The sequence below is a fragment of the Bison bison genome, unplaced genomic scaffold (assembly GCF_000754665.1).
Source record: "Bison bison bison isolate TAMUID 2011002044 unplaced genomic scaffold, Bison_UMD1.0 scf7180017864244, whole genome shotgun sequence".
NCBI lineage: Eukaryota > Metazoa > Chordata > Mammalia > Artiodactyla > Bovidae > Bison > Bison bison.
Window position 1 is genome coordinate 2,977,261 of NW_011494816.1, and position 15,814 is coordinate 2,993,074.

A 15,814-nucleotide genomic window follows, 5' to 3' on the forward strand; every position below is an offset into this window, starting at 1 on the left:
CTGTTAAAGAGTAAAGCTGCCCCAATGAAGAGAAATTAACACATTCACTTAGAAGTAACAAAAACAAACTTTTGAAATATAAAATCTCAGAAGATAGGCACGTACTGGGGGGCACCAGTACTTGATGAAGTACTGGCAAACACTGAAGATAAGCAAACACTGCCTGAGAATAATGAAAATGAAAACTGTTTAGGGGTCTGCATAGACTCACCCTGACGATGAAGAGCTCAGCACCAAGCTGGGCTGTCTGTTCTGTAGAAAGCTGCAAGCAAGCAGAAGACAAGGTAAATGTCCAAGGATCTACTGGTGTGAGTTTAATATCATTCATTGCAGCAGACTCCGAAGGTCAGACCAGAATCTCTGATCACCCTGGAATTCTGCAATACTGAATGCAGCTTGAATAAGTTAACCTGGTTTACTGAACTGTCAGGGGAAACAGTTTCCTACAGAAAATTATAAACATGAATTCAGGTACCTTGGCAGCCAGAATGGAAATGATAGCAACTGCCATCCTCTGCATGTTTTGATCCTCATGGTTGCAGAGCCACTGCATGACAAGCTTGGCTGCTTCAAACCTGAAAACACACAAGGAGTTTAATGAATTAACCCTGGAGGCCCCAGGAGTAGTTTCAGAGCTCCAGCTGGGAACTGATGCTACAATTTAGGTAGGTGAGAAAGAAAAGGAAAGTTCCTCCTAACTGATAGAGAATAACAAGTACACTTAGTGTTTTGGAGATGGTATTATTAATTCTGACAACACTGTAAAAGAAACAGAGAGTTTGGAAAAAATGGTCAAAAATATCTGACATTCATCTTCTAGAGGTATAACATATTTCTATTCTGTAGTGATAATAATAATTTTAAGCATTTTCTGGTTCCCCCTCAGTACTTAGCACAATGGGAACACTCATTCTTTTACTCAAAAACATTTATTCAGCTTCTCCTTTGTGCCAGATATTGTTTCAGATGCTAGAGATAGATTAGCAAACAAAACAGAGAAATATCTCTACTCTCACAGAGATTACACTCTAGTGGGGAAGACAGGTAATAAATAAGTAAGTAAAGTATATGGCATGTTTGGGTACTGACATATGCTAGAGAAAAAATAAATAAAACAGGAAAAGAGAGGATATGATACATAGAAACTTTATTAGTCTCAAAACATGTCCATATATATCAAATAATATAACCTAGTATTAAAAGTTAAAAGCGGATTCTGAAGTTCTTTGAATTTGGGGGTTGGAATTCTAGCTCTACCTACTGTTGATAACAATAAAACACATTGTTTTATCCTGTGAGGCAATATAGTGACGTCATTAAGAACATCATACACTTTGGAATCAGCCTGGATTCAAATATCACCTTCACCATGTACTAACTTTGGGACCCTGGGTAACTTTCTTCATCTCTCTGAACTTCAATTTTCTTGTCTGTAAAATAATACAGTCTATTCCACAGAACTGTTGTGAGGATTATATCATATCACACATAACGCTTAAGACTTAGTACAGACCTTGGCACATATCAAACTTTTGATAAAAGTTAATTTTTACTAGTACTGATTTCCTCTGTGCCTTTACTTGTGCAGTTCCCACAAAACATTCAACTCAGTCAATTTTCGGTTTCAAGGCAATATGACATGGATATAAAAAGTAGAAGCTCTGGAAGTCAGTCTGGATTTAAATCTAAATTCTGCTACTTACTATCTTATCACCTTGAGCAAGCTACTAAACTTCTCTGTGCCTCTGTTTCCTCATCTGTAAAATGAAGATTACAAGAGTAACAATTTCACAGGACTGTTGCAAGGACTGAATAAGCATATCGAATACACCTAGCACAGTGTCCGGCAAGTGCTTCATACATTAGTTATTAGTTTTATTATCTTAATGCCATCACTAAAATGAAATCTTCAATGATCACCAAGCCAATGAAATCTTTCTGTCCTTGCTTGGGGGGCCAGTACATTCTGTCACCCTCTTCTATGAAAGACTGTCTTCTGTTATACTCCTAATTCATCCATCCATCCATCCATCCATCAGCCACTGAAGTACTAAGCACGAGAGGCAAAGATTAACCAACCTCTGTCTCTTAGCACAAAGAAGCTCAATTCTAGCAGACTGTACTCACTGGCTACATCAAGGGCAAACAATAGCCCACCTCAAGTGATGTTATAGCTGTGGGCCTAGCTGTCTGTCTTCTGAAGTTTTACTGGAACGGTTATCCCCATTTTTTTTTTTTTTTTTTGTTAAAGTGTCTATCTATGGCTGCTTTGGAGGTACAATGGGAGGATTAAGTAGGTCCAACAGAGACCCTATGGCTCATAAACTGGGAACATTTAATATCTAGCCATTTAAGGAACAGTCTGTCAGCCTCTGGGGTGGTTTATAATTTTCTTTAGGAGATTATGTCTTTTCAACCTGTGACTTCATGTGATCAATGCTGATGCTTAATATATTTATAAAATAAAATTCAGTAATCTACATGAGATACATGTGAAAGTGTGTTGGTCGTTCAGTTGTGTCCAGCTCTTTGTGACTCCAGGGATTGTAGTCCACCAGGTTCCTCTGTCCATGGAGTTCTCCAGGCAAGAATACTGGAGTGGGTTGCCATTTCCTTCTTCAGGGGATCCCTGTGACCCAGGGACTAAACTTAGGTCTCCTGCATTGCAGGCAGATTCTTTACCGTCTGAACCAATTATTTATTTCAAATAGTAAATGGAATACTTCATTCCATCAGCATGTCAGATAACAGTGTACTATTACCCAAATAAAAGTAAATCACTATAAAACTGCTGCTTGAGAAAAACACTTCTCATTAAATCATAAAGTATAAATTTATTTTTGAAAATACCATCACTAAAAAATTATATTTTAAAATAGTAAAATGAAAAAAAAAAAAATTAGCTCCTAAATCACATCTTACAAAATAAGGAAACCCTTTTTACTTACTGGAATCCAGCTATATGGTCTTCCTTAACCTCTGCTTAAAAGGTTTCTCCTATAATTCAATATCAAGTAACTATAATAATAAGAGGCATGATACAGAGAAAAGAATGCTGGAGCTAAAACTAGACTTGATCCTTTCTAGCCTTGCAGTTACTAGTCACAAAACCGTAGGCAAGATACTGAATTTCTAAATACTTCCATTTCTTCAGCCTACAACACTGTGCATACATTCTAAAAACTATAATCAGTACAAATTCTTATGCAAAGAGGTATGAAAATAGAATCTGCTCTCATGAATATCAAAGCATTAAATTACAGAAAGTAGATTCAGCATTCTACAAAGTGATACACAAGCCCACCCACCTGATTAACTGTACACTAGGAATATCCTAACTGGTAAGAAATGACCCGAGACAGATTTCTATAATTCTATTTTGTCCCATAGTTCTGGTGCTACCACTTGCCTGTTGAATGGAACGTCTTGAAGAATTCGGTCACTGCAAAGTGAAAGGAGGCAGTTCTTCTGTAACTAAGAACCAAAGACAGAAAAAAAAAAAAAAAAACCCTGAATAAAATACTGTTTTGTTAGATTCTATTAAAAAAAAAAAAAGACATTTATAAAGCATAACATGTCTTAGAACATTTATTCTGCTCACCTACGGTTCAAAGACTTCCACTGGACCCACATAAGTTTACTTGCACATTTTTAAAATCTTTCTTATTAGATGAGAAATAGGGTGATAAATTGGATAATTCCAGCTAATCTCCCTCCCTTCTGGTGGCCCTTGGATGGGTTCTAGTTTGTCTTCTGTTCACCTGGCTTCCAGAGTCCATGAAAACCAAAGGCTAAAACTCATCTAGTTTGGCAGCTGTTCTCAATGAGGGAAGCTGGCTTTAATGATCCACTCCCCAATTTAGGTTGCCAATTTTACTTGATTTTGGGTCTCTGAGTATTTTCTACTAACTTGCCAACTCATTGTTAAATTTTAAGAGTTAAAAATATAATTCAAGCAGCATTTTTAGTTTTCATCCAAAGAACAGGACAGGTTTTGTAGACTACCTATACTGCTAGAAACAGAAAATCCATGTTTTATTTATTTCTCTATTCCAGTACTTGAGTACCTAACCAATGCCTGGCTCAGAGCAGAAGCTCTACGCCTAATCCTGTATGCTGAAATTATTACTAACTCAAGGTCTAAGTGCAAGAAGTTTTACATGGCTTGCATTATTTCCCACAATGTTTGGACTGAAATAGTTTTAGGTAAGGAATGCATTCTTTAGTATTCTACTTCTCTATCGCCCTGCACTCAGTCACACCACAAAACTTATTACTTCACAGCCTCCAAAGGAATTTCCAGCTTTGGTCTAGTAAAATGAACTGTATGGAGGTAGGAGATGGGTAGCAGACACTAAAAAGACCATTTGAATGTGAATTCCCATATGCTTGCCTGCTGGTGGTTGGGAAAATGTTCCATGGCTTTGAGCAGCAAATGGGTCACATCGGCCAGGAGTCGGACAGGCATTCCTGCAGCAAGATCCTGCTTGGTTAAATTAAACACACAGGCGCTTGCAGCAAGCTGCACTGGCAAATTCATAGGGTGGTTTCTCATCCCAGTAACCACAAGCTGAAAAAGAAATGAGTTCTCTTAATCCAACTTATAAAAAACATATAAACCCTCTTCATATAGCAATGGAGAAGGACCCACTCCAATTCTCTTGCCTGGAAAATCCCATGGACGGAGGAGCCTGGTAGGCTACAGTCCATAGGGTCTCAAAGAGTCAGACATGACTGAGCTACTTCACTTTCACTTTTCACTTTCATGCATTGGAGAAGGACATGGCAACCCACTCCAGTGTTCTTGCCTGGAGAAACCAGGGACAGGAGCCTAGTCAGCTGCCATCTATGGGGTCACACAGAGTCGGACACGACTGAAGCAACTTAGCAGTAGCAGCAGCAGAATATAGCAACATTACTCTGTTGATCTGTAATAATTTCTAAGATATGTTAAGTATATTTTTTATCCTTATGTGCAGAGCCTAGGACATAATAGTTATTCACCTACCTGGTCAAGGGAGGTGTCAAGTTGTTCATGTCCGGAAATTTTTCTGTAATGTTAATGAATCTTTTCTATTCAGAGAAAACATCTTAGTATTTCCTAGACATAGTTCAGTCTGGCCTGTTTTATGCCAAACACTAAACAAATTCTTACTGACTTGAATAGGGTAAACCAGCAGCAAACTTCACTTTCAAATCCCAACATTCAGTTCCTTAAGAATACTGCTAAAATTAAAATAAAATCCATTTACTTCCCTCTGGCCTAGATAACTACTTCTCCCCTTTTCCTCTCTCCTCAAATCCCCAACAAATCCTCCCCATTCCTCATTACTGACTGAAGATCTTACTTCCAGTTACCCCAAGAAAACTGAAGTAATCATAAAAGAACTTCAGATTCTGGCTTTTACACGTACCTCCTTGCCAGCATACACACGAGGAATTGCTGTCTGCCTGCCTGTGACCATAAATGACCTCTAGGGGCTCCTCTCTAAAAATAATCCCTCCACTTAAATGCTTGATTCTTCCCTTCTTGTCTACTCAAGGACACTGCTTCAGCTGATCTCCCCTTCCAACTCCTATACCAGATTTTTATTCTGTAGTCGATCATTCACACAGCATACAAGGTATTTTTTTCTCTCATCTAAAACAAAACAAAACAAAACCCACAAACATCCCCAGCCAACTACCACCTTTTGCTTTTGCTTTCTTTTGCAGCAAAAACTCCTTACAAGGATCACATTTCTCTCTGCACCATTCTCTGAATGAATGAATGAGTAAATATTTCAGATCAGGACGACGGGTCTGGTCCTCTGTTACTCAAGTGCACAGTAACCAAAACCAAAAAATGATAATGCATATGCCAAGCACCAATATCCTCTGGTATGTACACGGGAGGTGGCGGATGTTGCAGTCAACATCCGGGGACTCAGATGTTCCTGCTTCTTATCCAAACACCCCATTCTCAAAAAATTTAAGAAACCGGGAAGTTAAGTCATTTCTGGCTCTGCCACTAATTTATTGTTACTTAACTTCACAGACCCTCAAGTACATAATCCGTGAAACAGAAGATAAAACTTCTCTCGGGATTGTTGTGCCCACTAAAAGAGGGACCAAATATGATATAGTACTAAATTAAATGTGTATAAGGATTATCCTGAGGGATTATTACGATGTAGATTCCTGTATCTTATCCAGCCCTACTGAATCTAAATTTTCTTGGAATGAGGTTCACAAATGCTTTTTAAAATAAGCAATATCCCAGACTTCAGGTGGCTAAAGAACCACATTCTGACAAAAAAATGTCCCACCCAATCAACAAAATTAAGAATCCTCCTTTTTTTTCCTCCAAAAACTGTCTTGGGTAAAATATCTTAATTGGGGAATAACACAGATTAGTTACAAAAGCACAAGAAGGTTCATAAATAGCATGGAAAAGTGCTTTATAAAATCCCAATATTGTATTTCTTTAAAAACCATATACAGAAGCAATACATGGCTAATATACCAAGTAGTGTCCTGATTCAAGTTATATACTCTATTTTCTACTACAGCTGGTAAAAAGATATCACAATGATTACTGGTTTTAGATAGTTAAATATGAACTTGAAGGCATTTATATTGTTTAAATGAGATTACTATAAAACTTCAGTAACACTATTCAGTTATCTCCTCTCATTCTCATTTATGGCTAAAAACTGAATTATATATTATCAATCTTATAAAAAAAAAAGACTAAATGCAGATTTTCACCAATTTTCTTCACAAAACCATCATCTATCTAGGAAGATAATTTCACACTTCTCACATCCAGTTTCTTGTTCTTACCTTTAAAATTTCTGGCTTTGTTTTTTCCATCACATGAGTCAGGCTAAAAAGGTGAAATAGAGCTTCTCGGACAAAGAAGGCCCGTTCACTGTACCTCTTCAGTGCTTCTGCAATCTGAGTTTCATTGGCTTCTCCAGACACCTTTGAACACAGCCAGAAGATGAGCTTTTAGGATTCTTTTCAACCCTCCAAGTGTCTCTATCCAAACATCATTTGTGTGGACGGCATCCTGGATAGTTATGTAAAGCTTCAAACAAATGGCTATGATTATTTTCCAACCCATCCAGAAAAGTCACCCTGTGAAGGTATACATATGCTAAACAGATATATATTAGATAGGCTCAGACCCTAGAATAAGTCTATGGGTAAAATTTTCTATACTGTACCTAAAATAAATCTCAAGATATTTAACTCTTATTTATAAGGTCTTACTACACATGATTAGGCTTCTACTGCCTCTTAAGGTAACCCTCTCACCCTAACTCACAATTTAGTAATGACAGTGGCCTTTTTTTATTTTTATAGCAATGTGTACATGCCAATCCCAAACTCTCAATCTATCCCTCTCCCCACAACACCCTACACTGACCTTTCTGATCTTTCAATAAGCCAAGCTCTTTCCCAGGAAAAAGCTACTAAGTATAATGTCCTCTCTGACTGAAATTTCCTTCTCTTTCTTTACCTAATTTCTATTCATCCTTCTCATTTCAAGTTAAATAACACTTCTTTAGAGAGGCCTTCTCTGGCCCACCAATCTAGGTCAGGTCTTCCTGAAACATCACCTTTATAGCCATTACCATAATCCCCTTAGTAGACTGATCTATTCACTGTACCCCTACAGGCAGCACTGTGTGTGGCTCAGAACAAGCACTCAATAAATATCAAATAAATATATTAATTGATTCTCCCAGATTTATCAAGCTCCCATTCAGCATTAAAAAAATTCTGTTCAAAAGTAGGTTTATCCTGGAATTTCCCATTTATACAGGTTAATATAGTTATCTTAAGTGAAGTGAAGTGAAAGTCGCTCAGTCGTGTCCGACTCTTTGCAACCCCATGGACTATACAGTCCATGGAATTCTCCAGACCAGAATACTGGAGTGGGTAGCCTTTCCCTTCTCCAGGGGATCTTCCCAACCCAGGGATGGAACCCAGGTCTCCCACATTGCAGGCAGATTCTCTACCAGCTGTGGCACAAGGGAAGACCAACTGTGGTTCATATACCACTGGGTAGCCAAACGTATGTAACAAGAAGTGGCTTTTGGGAAAAGTAAGCCAGTAATAAGTAAAAAAAGAAATTATTACAGTATCACCATGATCCTCAATGAATTAATGGAACTAGGTGTTGAATGTCAACAACTGCTAATAAATCACAGAAAGAAAAACAACCAGACATTATGTACTTCCTTAATGAAAGAACGTAAAACCTAAGCGTCCTGCCAAAGGGATTAAACTTGAGTTTGACCAAGTCCTCACATCCAGCTACCAATCTGCAGAAAATACAGTCAATATGCACCACAAACATACAATCAAGAAAATCTAGACTGAGGGAAAGTCTACAGACCAAAGGGTCAGATTCTTTAATACACAAAGTATAAGGAAAAGAAACGGATGGAGAGGGAATTTTATAAAAGATACTGAAAAGACGTATGATTTTGAAAAGTGGGCAAAAGTGGGCAAGAAAAGTGAACAAGATTAACTAAGTGCCTAGAGGTAAATGGTTGGGCTGTAAAACTATTTAAAAGAGCAAGGACATGATTATTACTAGAGTCAGGGCAGAGATTACTTTTGTGGGGAAGGAGGAAGTTGTGATCAGGATGGGGCATGTGAAAGAGCTTCAGGGTGGCTGACAAGTTCTATTTATCAACCTGAGTGACAATTTCAAAATGGTAAAAAAAAAAAAAAAATACAAAAAACCCCCAAACCCTATCTTTTTTTGGCAGCACCATTATAAAAGGTAACACAAAAATAAATGTTTAAAATATATTACTTAGTAATAACTATGTTCATATGGGTAAGGAATATGCAGCTTTAAGAAAATGAAGGGCTGTATCACAGCTAACATTTTAACCACCGATGGGATATGCTACAAAGGTCTAATAAAATTAGACTATAGTACAGATGTGTGTATCAAGTGACAAAAAGGCATATACTGAGCATTTGTAAGACTGTAAGACTGCGGGAATAACAATGGAAGTTTCTTTACAAAATGTTTTTTATACTATTGATGTATAATATAGGCTTCTTTGGAGGCTCAGTGGTAAAGAATCCGCCTGCCAATGCAGGAGACACAAGAGATGTGTGTTTGATCCCTGGGTGGGGAAGAACCCTTGGAGAAGGAAATGGCAATCCACTCAAGTATTCTTGCCTGGGAAATCCCATGAACAGAGGAGTCTGACAGGCTTCAGTTTGTGGCGTCATAAAAGAGTCAGACACGACTTAGTGACTAAACAACAATAAGAATGTATAATACACATACATAAACATCGATTTTGACTATGTATTCACACATATAAGCAGTTATTGAACAATAAAAATTTTCCTAATGTTCAACTGTTTTTGAATCACCCTGAACTTTTTCTTAGATTTTAGATCTGGAAAGACACTGAACTATTAGGAGAGCTAAAAAAGACTGTAAGAGGGAAAACACATGAACAGTCATCTTCATCAGACTTCATTTATCCATGTTGGTTGATTCAAACAGCTTTACAATCTTATATAAAATATAACCTCAAGTTATCTTAAAATGTAAAATTACAGAACTTTTGTTACTGGAATGTAAATAATCTGAACCAAATTTCATTGCCTGTATATTTATTCAGTGGTTAACACTTCTTGAGCCCCTACCCTACTCAAATCAAGCAATCTGGTTCTTCAAACTATATGCATCTTCAATTCAATCAATTTCATATGCTAGAAAAAAAAAAAAAAAACCAACAACAACAAAACAAACAATCATCTGTATATACTAGTTTCTGCAATCTATTTAAAACAGAAAAAATGTCCTTTACCACTAAGTTAAACCTTATTAATATTTAAAATATGGATAAAACTAAATGTATATTCTAAGGAAAGACTTTCTTGTAGCACTCAGCACATAACTCTATTACAGCATTTCTCACAACTGATTAAAGCTATTTTTAAACTGTCTGTCTGTTCTCCACTGGATCAGAATTCCTCAAGAGCAGAAGCACTAGCTCAGATGTCTTTAAAAAGTACGTATTAAGTCTTAGTTCAAGGGAGAAGTCTAGGTTAGAGATATAAATTTAGGATGATTCCTAAATTTACATAGGCATATAGGTTTGGGGCCTGAGAGATTTAGGAAGAATCAATAAAAGAAACCGAGAGAAAGTCCAAAAAGTACGGAAAAAACAAGGTCAATCTGATATTCTAGAAACTGAGTTAAAAAAAAAAAAAAGGTATTTCAAGAAGGAAGAAAGATCAACTATGTCAAAAGGCACTTAGACCAAATGAGATGAAGACTGAGAATACTGGGTTTAACATATAACCAGTGCTTCTCAGGAGTGAGGCAGCCAAAAAACACAGGAATCTTAATGGTGGGATAGCGGAAGGTTGAGGAAACTGATGGTGACAAACGAGCAGATAAGGTAGGGAAACCAAGGTGACAGGGTTGGTAATTCTACGTCAGAAAACCCTTTGTGTTGGGACTAGATGAGTAAGAGAAAGAACTAAGGTTCTCAAATATAGGCAGAGATGCAGTAAAGGAATACATTCCAGGCTCATCAGCTAGCTGTGATCCTTAAGAAAATCACTCCCTCTCACTGAGGAAAATACCTCCCTCACAGAGCCAAGAGATCAAAATACATAATATACATGCAAGTGGAAAAACAAATCTTTTGTTCTTTGAACCACCCACTAAAAGTACCAGATAATGCCTCATAAGGAATACTGGGGAGTGACACTGTCTCTACTGAGGCATGTAAAACCAAAACTGTCAAACTAAATTAATTTAAAGCATCATAACATTAAAATAATCATTTCAGACCCATTTTTCAACTTTGCTAACCTGGAAAATTTTAAAAAAGGAGACAGAGCAATCTCAGCTCTCTTCTCTTAACATGACCTATTATTTTTCAACTCTCAAATTAGTAGTCAAATAAATAATTTAAAACAAACATCTATTTTTATGTATAGTTGAATAAGGGGCAAAGTTCCAATGATCTCAATTTTTTAAAAAAATTATTTTAAAACAATGATTCTCCATTTTGGATACATATTAAAATCACCCAAGGAGCTTTAAAAAAAACTGATGCCTCAGTCCCACCTCCCTACAGTGCTTCTGATTTAATTACTCAAGTTACTTAGATGATTTTTTTAATTAAAAATTTTTTCCAGCTTTAAAAGATATATATTATAGATACATAATGACAAATACATTCTGTAAGTGTAATGTGTAAAACGATGATGTTATACATGTAAATACTGCAAAATGATTATCATGATACAGTTACTTAACATATCCATCATCTCAAATAATTACACTCCAGGTAATTTTAATTATAGCCAAGGTTAAGAATCACTGTGTTTACAGAAGTGGAAACTAGATGACAGCAAAGTAGGTGTTTTCTAGAGTCAAAATTTCAAAGCAATGATGTTCCATTTGTAAAATCAAACCTGTTTCACAAAGGCATTGTACAATGTGTATGTTCTACTAGCCTCAACTGAAAATCTTGGGCTAATTCACTCTAGGGTCTGTTGGTGGTAAGAACAATCAGCAAAAATCACACTGCTCGGGAATCATAGCTACTGGAGGATCTTTGCCTTGAGAAGATTACTTAGTGCAGTGTGCTAGGGACACATTCCTCTCATCGTTGAGGACACAGATCAAGCTCACCTCCTCTGGGAAATCCTTCCTAAACTCCCAGTACACAGAGATTTCTTCCCCTCTGATTTTTATAATTCTTTACTGATCCATTTCTTAGGCAGACAAGTAACACTAACTTAGTAATCTACATTTTTATGCTGCCTTTACCCACAAGCCCTGTGCTAGAAACTTACCTTGTTCAATAACAAGCTGTTAGGTAGTTCCTCACACTTGCTGCCCTGCACCTGGCTCATGTGACTTTGCCCTTTCTGGCCCTAGCACCTACTTTTTCCAGCCTCATCTCATCGCTCTGCAACTTCCTACTCTAGAACTCTAGCCACAGTGGCTTTCTTGAAGTTCCTTGGATGTACCATGTTCCCTTCCTACCACACATCTTTTGCTGTATTATTCTTGCTGCCTGGAATCTTCTCTACCAAGTTACTCATCCATAAGGTCTTCACTCATTCATCAAGTCCCCAGAGAAGCCTTAAACTAAGTCAAGCCTCTCTGTTCAACATACTCAAATACAGTATTATGTAGCTTTTAGATTCTTCACACTATGCAGTTTAAAGCATATATATATATGTGCACATTATGTATATGATATATAAATACATATATTGAAATCATACACCCATAACATATGTATGGTACTTCACTGTCTGAATCCCTCACTAAATTATAAGCTCCATGAGGGCAAGATCACGCCATTTCACTCTACCATCAAATCTCCATGTCTAGCACAGTACATAATATGCAGAGGTACTTAATAAAATATTTACTGAATGAATGAATAAAAAAGTGACTCAAAATAATTGCCTACATTCTACTTTTTAAAGTCTAAATTTACAAATAATATAAGAACTGACATGTTTTAAAATGTTCTATAGCTAACCTTTCCTTCTCCTTTTTTGAGATCGATATTGATTGCTAAAAAAGAATCCTCCTGCACTGCTGGCAGGAAAGTAAATTGGTACAGTCACTATGGAAAATAGTATGGAGGTTCCTTACGAAACTAAAAATAGAGTTACCATATGATTCAGAATCCCATTCCTGGACATACATCTGGAGAAAATTATAATTCAAACAGATACATGCATCCCCAAATTTACAGCAGCGCTATTTACAATAGCCAAGACATGGATGCAATCTAAGTGTCCATTGATAGACAATGGATAAAGAAGTGGCGTGGTATACACACACACACATGAACACTACTCAGCCATAAAAAAGAATGCAGTATTGCCATTTGCACCAGGTAGAATCAAATGATGCTTCAACTTAAGTGGTTTGATGTAAGTCGTAGAGGAAAAAAAAAATGGGGCTCTGAAATTTGATAGATGTAGATCCAAACGCTGGTTCTAACTAACAGTAAATCATAATTTCTATGTTTTTCATCTATAAAGTGGAGTTAATATCAACCTACAGATATTACCATATACAATATAAAGCACTTATAGGATACAATGTATGTTAGAAAAATACTGCTGCTGCTAAGTCGCTTCAGTCGTGTCCGACTGTGCGACCCCTGCGACGGCAGCCCAACAGGCTCCCCCGTCCCTGGGATTCTCCAGGCAAGAACACTGGAGTGGGCTGCCATTTCCTTCTCCAAGAAAAATACTAGTTGTCCTTAAACCTGTTACAGTTCTATCCTTCAAGGTCTGATTCAGATACCATCTTCCATCAAGACGAAAATTCTCCAGTGAGAAAAAGTTTCTCCTACTCTCCTACAGCAACTATACTGATCCTTGGCTTTAGAGTTGTTTGTGATCATAACATTACTACTACTATCAAGCTCCTTGGAAGCAAATCCTGTATCTTTTTTATCTTTCAATCTCAAGTTGAGCCAAGTTCAGTAGATGTTTCCCAAATGGAATTTAAGCCATTACGCATGAGAAACCTAAGAAGAGAAGGATTTTACCATTTTTACAATAGAGATCTTCTTGGACAACTTACCTCCCATTACTCTTTTCTACAAAGGAGCATCTCTAGTTTCTTTGACGTGATCCTTTAGATATTATATGTTTAAGTGGTTCAAAATATCTAAACATTCTCTTCATGAGAACTATCATTTATCCAGGGCCTACAACATGACTTGCACTTTACATATATAATTATTAATCTTCAGAATAATTTTGCAGGTAAGAGTCATATCTATTTTATAAATAAATGTAAATTGAAAAGTTACATCATAGTTTGCTCTGGGCCATAAAGCAAATAATCTGGAATATTAATTCAGACTCAAAAGCAAGGCCTTTTCACTCTATGTCATGTTTCATGAATATGATCTATATATTATTAGACATTCACCTTAATGGAGTCTTATGTAAACTAAACAATGGTCAGCCTGACAAAGGAATATATTTTTAAAATCTGACCTTCAAATGTCCTTCGCCTGTGAGGAATTCAGAATAGCCAGCATCAGTGGCCAGCAAACCTACAAACTGCATGCTGGGCCGTTGCTGAATAAAAGCTTCAACAGCTTTGTCTGTCACATGCTTCCTCCCAGAAACATCCAGGGAGACGAGGTTGGGCAGGATGTCCTTTTGTTCTAGTAATCGAAGAGCTATGTCTGATGTAAACTGTTTATCATCCGAAATATCAAGATGATTCAGATGTCTTAGTTCTCGAACAACATCCAGTATCTGGGTAGTTGTCATTTTTAAACATTTCAAGTGATGCATGGTTAGAGACTTGAGTCGGTCTTTGCAAGCCAGCAGAGCCGTGATGTCTGTGATCGAGGTGTTAGAAATATCCAGGCTCTCTAATCTTGGCAATGAGGCAACTTCAGCCAGGTCTTCATTGTAAAAGAGAACATTGGTGATGCTTAATGCTCGAAGGCCAGAAAGTCGGCTAAAGCACCGCTCATAAGGATCTTCGAGGGACAGAGTTAATGAGTTCAGCACGAGGCACTGGAGATTTTGCTGGATCCATTTATTACTGCCAAGCCCACTGATGATGTCTGTAATCGTGATGTCAGCATTCACACCTGTGGCATCAAGTTCCACTAACTTGTGGTGGCAGAAGGCTTTCCGGAAAGCAACAGCAGAGATCTTGGCTTTGCGAATGCAAGCTCGTTTTAAGCGCATCTGGTTGCCCCTAAAAATACCTACAGTTGCATCATTCAGGAGACCTAGGAAAAAATAAGCAGTACTTTAACTTCAAAAAATGGTTAAAGGATAGCTAAAACTTCCAGTATACTTTACACTTTCAAAGCACTACCATGTAACAGTATTTCATTTAATAGACACAACAATTCATTAAGGTAAGAATGTGATTATCTACAATTTATAGCTGAGTAAACTGGGGTTCAAAAAAGTGGTCTTCCAACAGCACAGAAATAGCACGTGGCAGAATCAGGACTGTGTTAGGCATTACTGATATTCACTAATATCTGGTTCTCCTCCCATTACTGGACACATGCACAGTTGTGTTTTCCAACCTACCCTTGGATTTAGATGGGGCTACATGCCCAGTTCTAGCCAAAGGTATACCAGATCCAAGTACAAAAGGATCATGAAAGCAAAGAAAAGGAAGTAATTTACCATCCCTGGAGATCTGAAAAAGGCTCCATGGAAGAGGTGATCCTTGAGAAGGTCTTTCAAAGATGAAGGAAAAATGCAAAGATGGAGAAGGAAGGTGAGGGGAATTTAAGAAGAATACAGGGGAAAACCTAGATATGAGTGAGAACATGGTCGATTTCTGAAGATTACGTATGGAAGTGGGAAGAGACAAGGAATAAGGCTAGATCACTGAAAGGTCAAGAGAAGAAAGCAGGCTAGCTAGAGATCTTGGGACACAAAGAACAATATGGTGGAGTTCCTGGTTTTTTCCCCTGTACCATATATTCCAGACTTAAGCTGGCAATTGGGAAATACCAACAAGCACACACAAAAACAGCCCCTCCCCTGCCAGGGCCACAAAATCTGCTCACTCTAGCCAAAGTACCAGGAAAAGGGCAGCCTAGCAAGGGTAAATGTTTTTGTCCCTCACTTGACTTCTGTTGACACCCGAGACTTAGTGCTCCTCATTATGGCTATGCGGGAGACTGGTGTTCTGGTTCCTCATTAGGTCTCTGGTGTTTGACTGAAATTAAGTGATTACTTTATCTCACCACATTTCCTGATGTGGATGAGGGTGTCAGAGACATGAACAAAACCTCAC

The 15,814-nt window shown here is 37.5% G+C and overlaps 1 protein-coding gene across 1 annotated transcript in view; it reads right to left on the reverse strand.

Annotated features, from left to right (window-relative positions):
* Positions 1 to 15,814, reverse strand: part of ZYG11B (zyg-11 family member B, cell cycle regulator) — a 73,434-nt gene that overhangs the window by 26,198 nt on the left and 31,422 nt on the right. Inside the window, exons 3-8 of the mRNA XM_010847167.1 lie at positions 14,029 to 14,783; positions 6,826 to 6,966; positions 4,394 to 4,570; positions 3,410 to 3,474; positions 476 to 575; positions 212 to 262 (exon numbers count right to left, since the gene is read on the reverse strand). Of these exons, the coding sequence (XP_010845469.1) occupies positions 212 to 262; positions 476 to 575; positions 3,410 to 3,474; positions 4,394 to 4,570; positions 6,826 to 6,966; positions 14,029 to 14,783 (1,289 nt within the window). The remainder of the gene's footprint in view (positions 1 to 211; positions 263 to 475; positions 576 to 3,409; positions 3,475 to 4,393; positions 4,571 to 6,825; positions 6,967 to 14,028; positions 14,784 to 15,814) is intronic.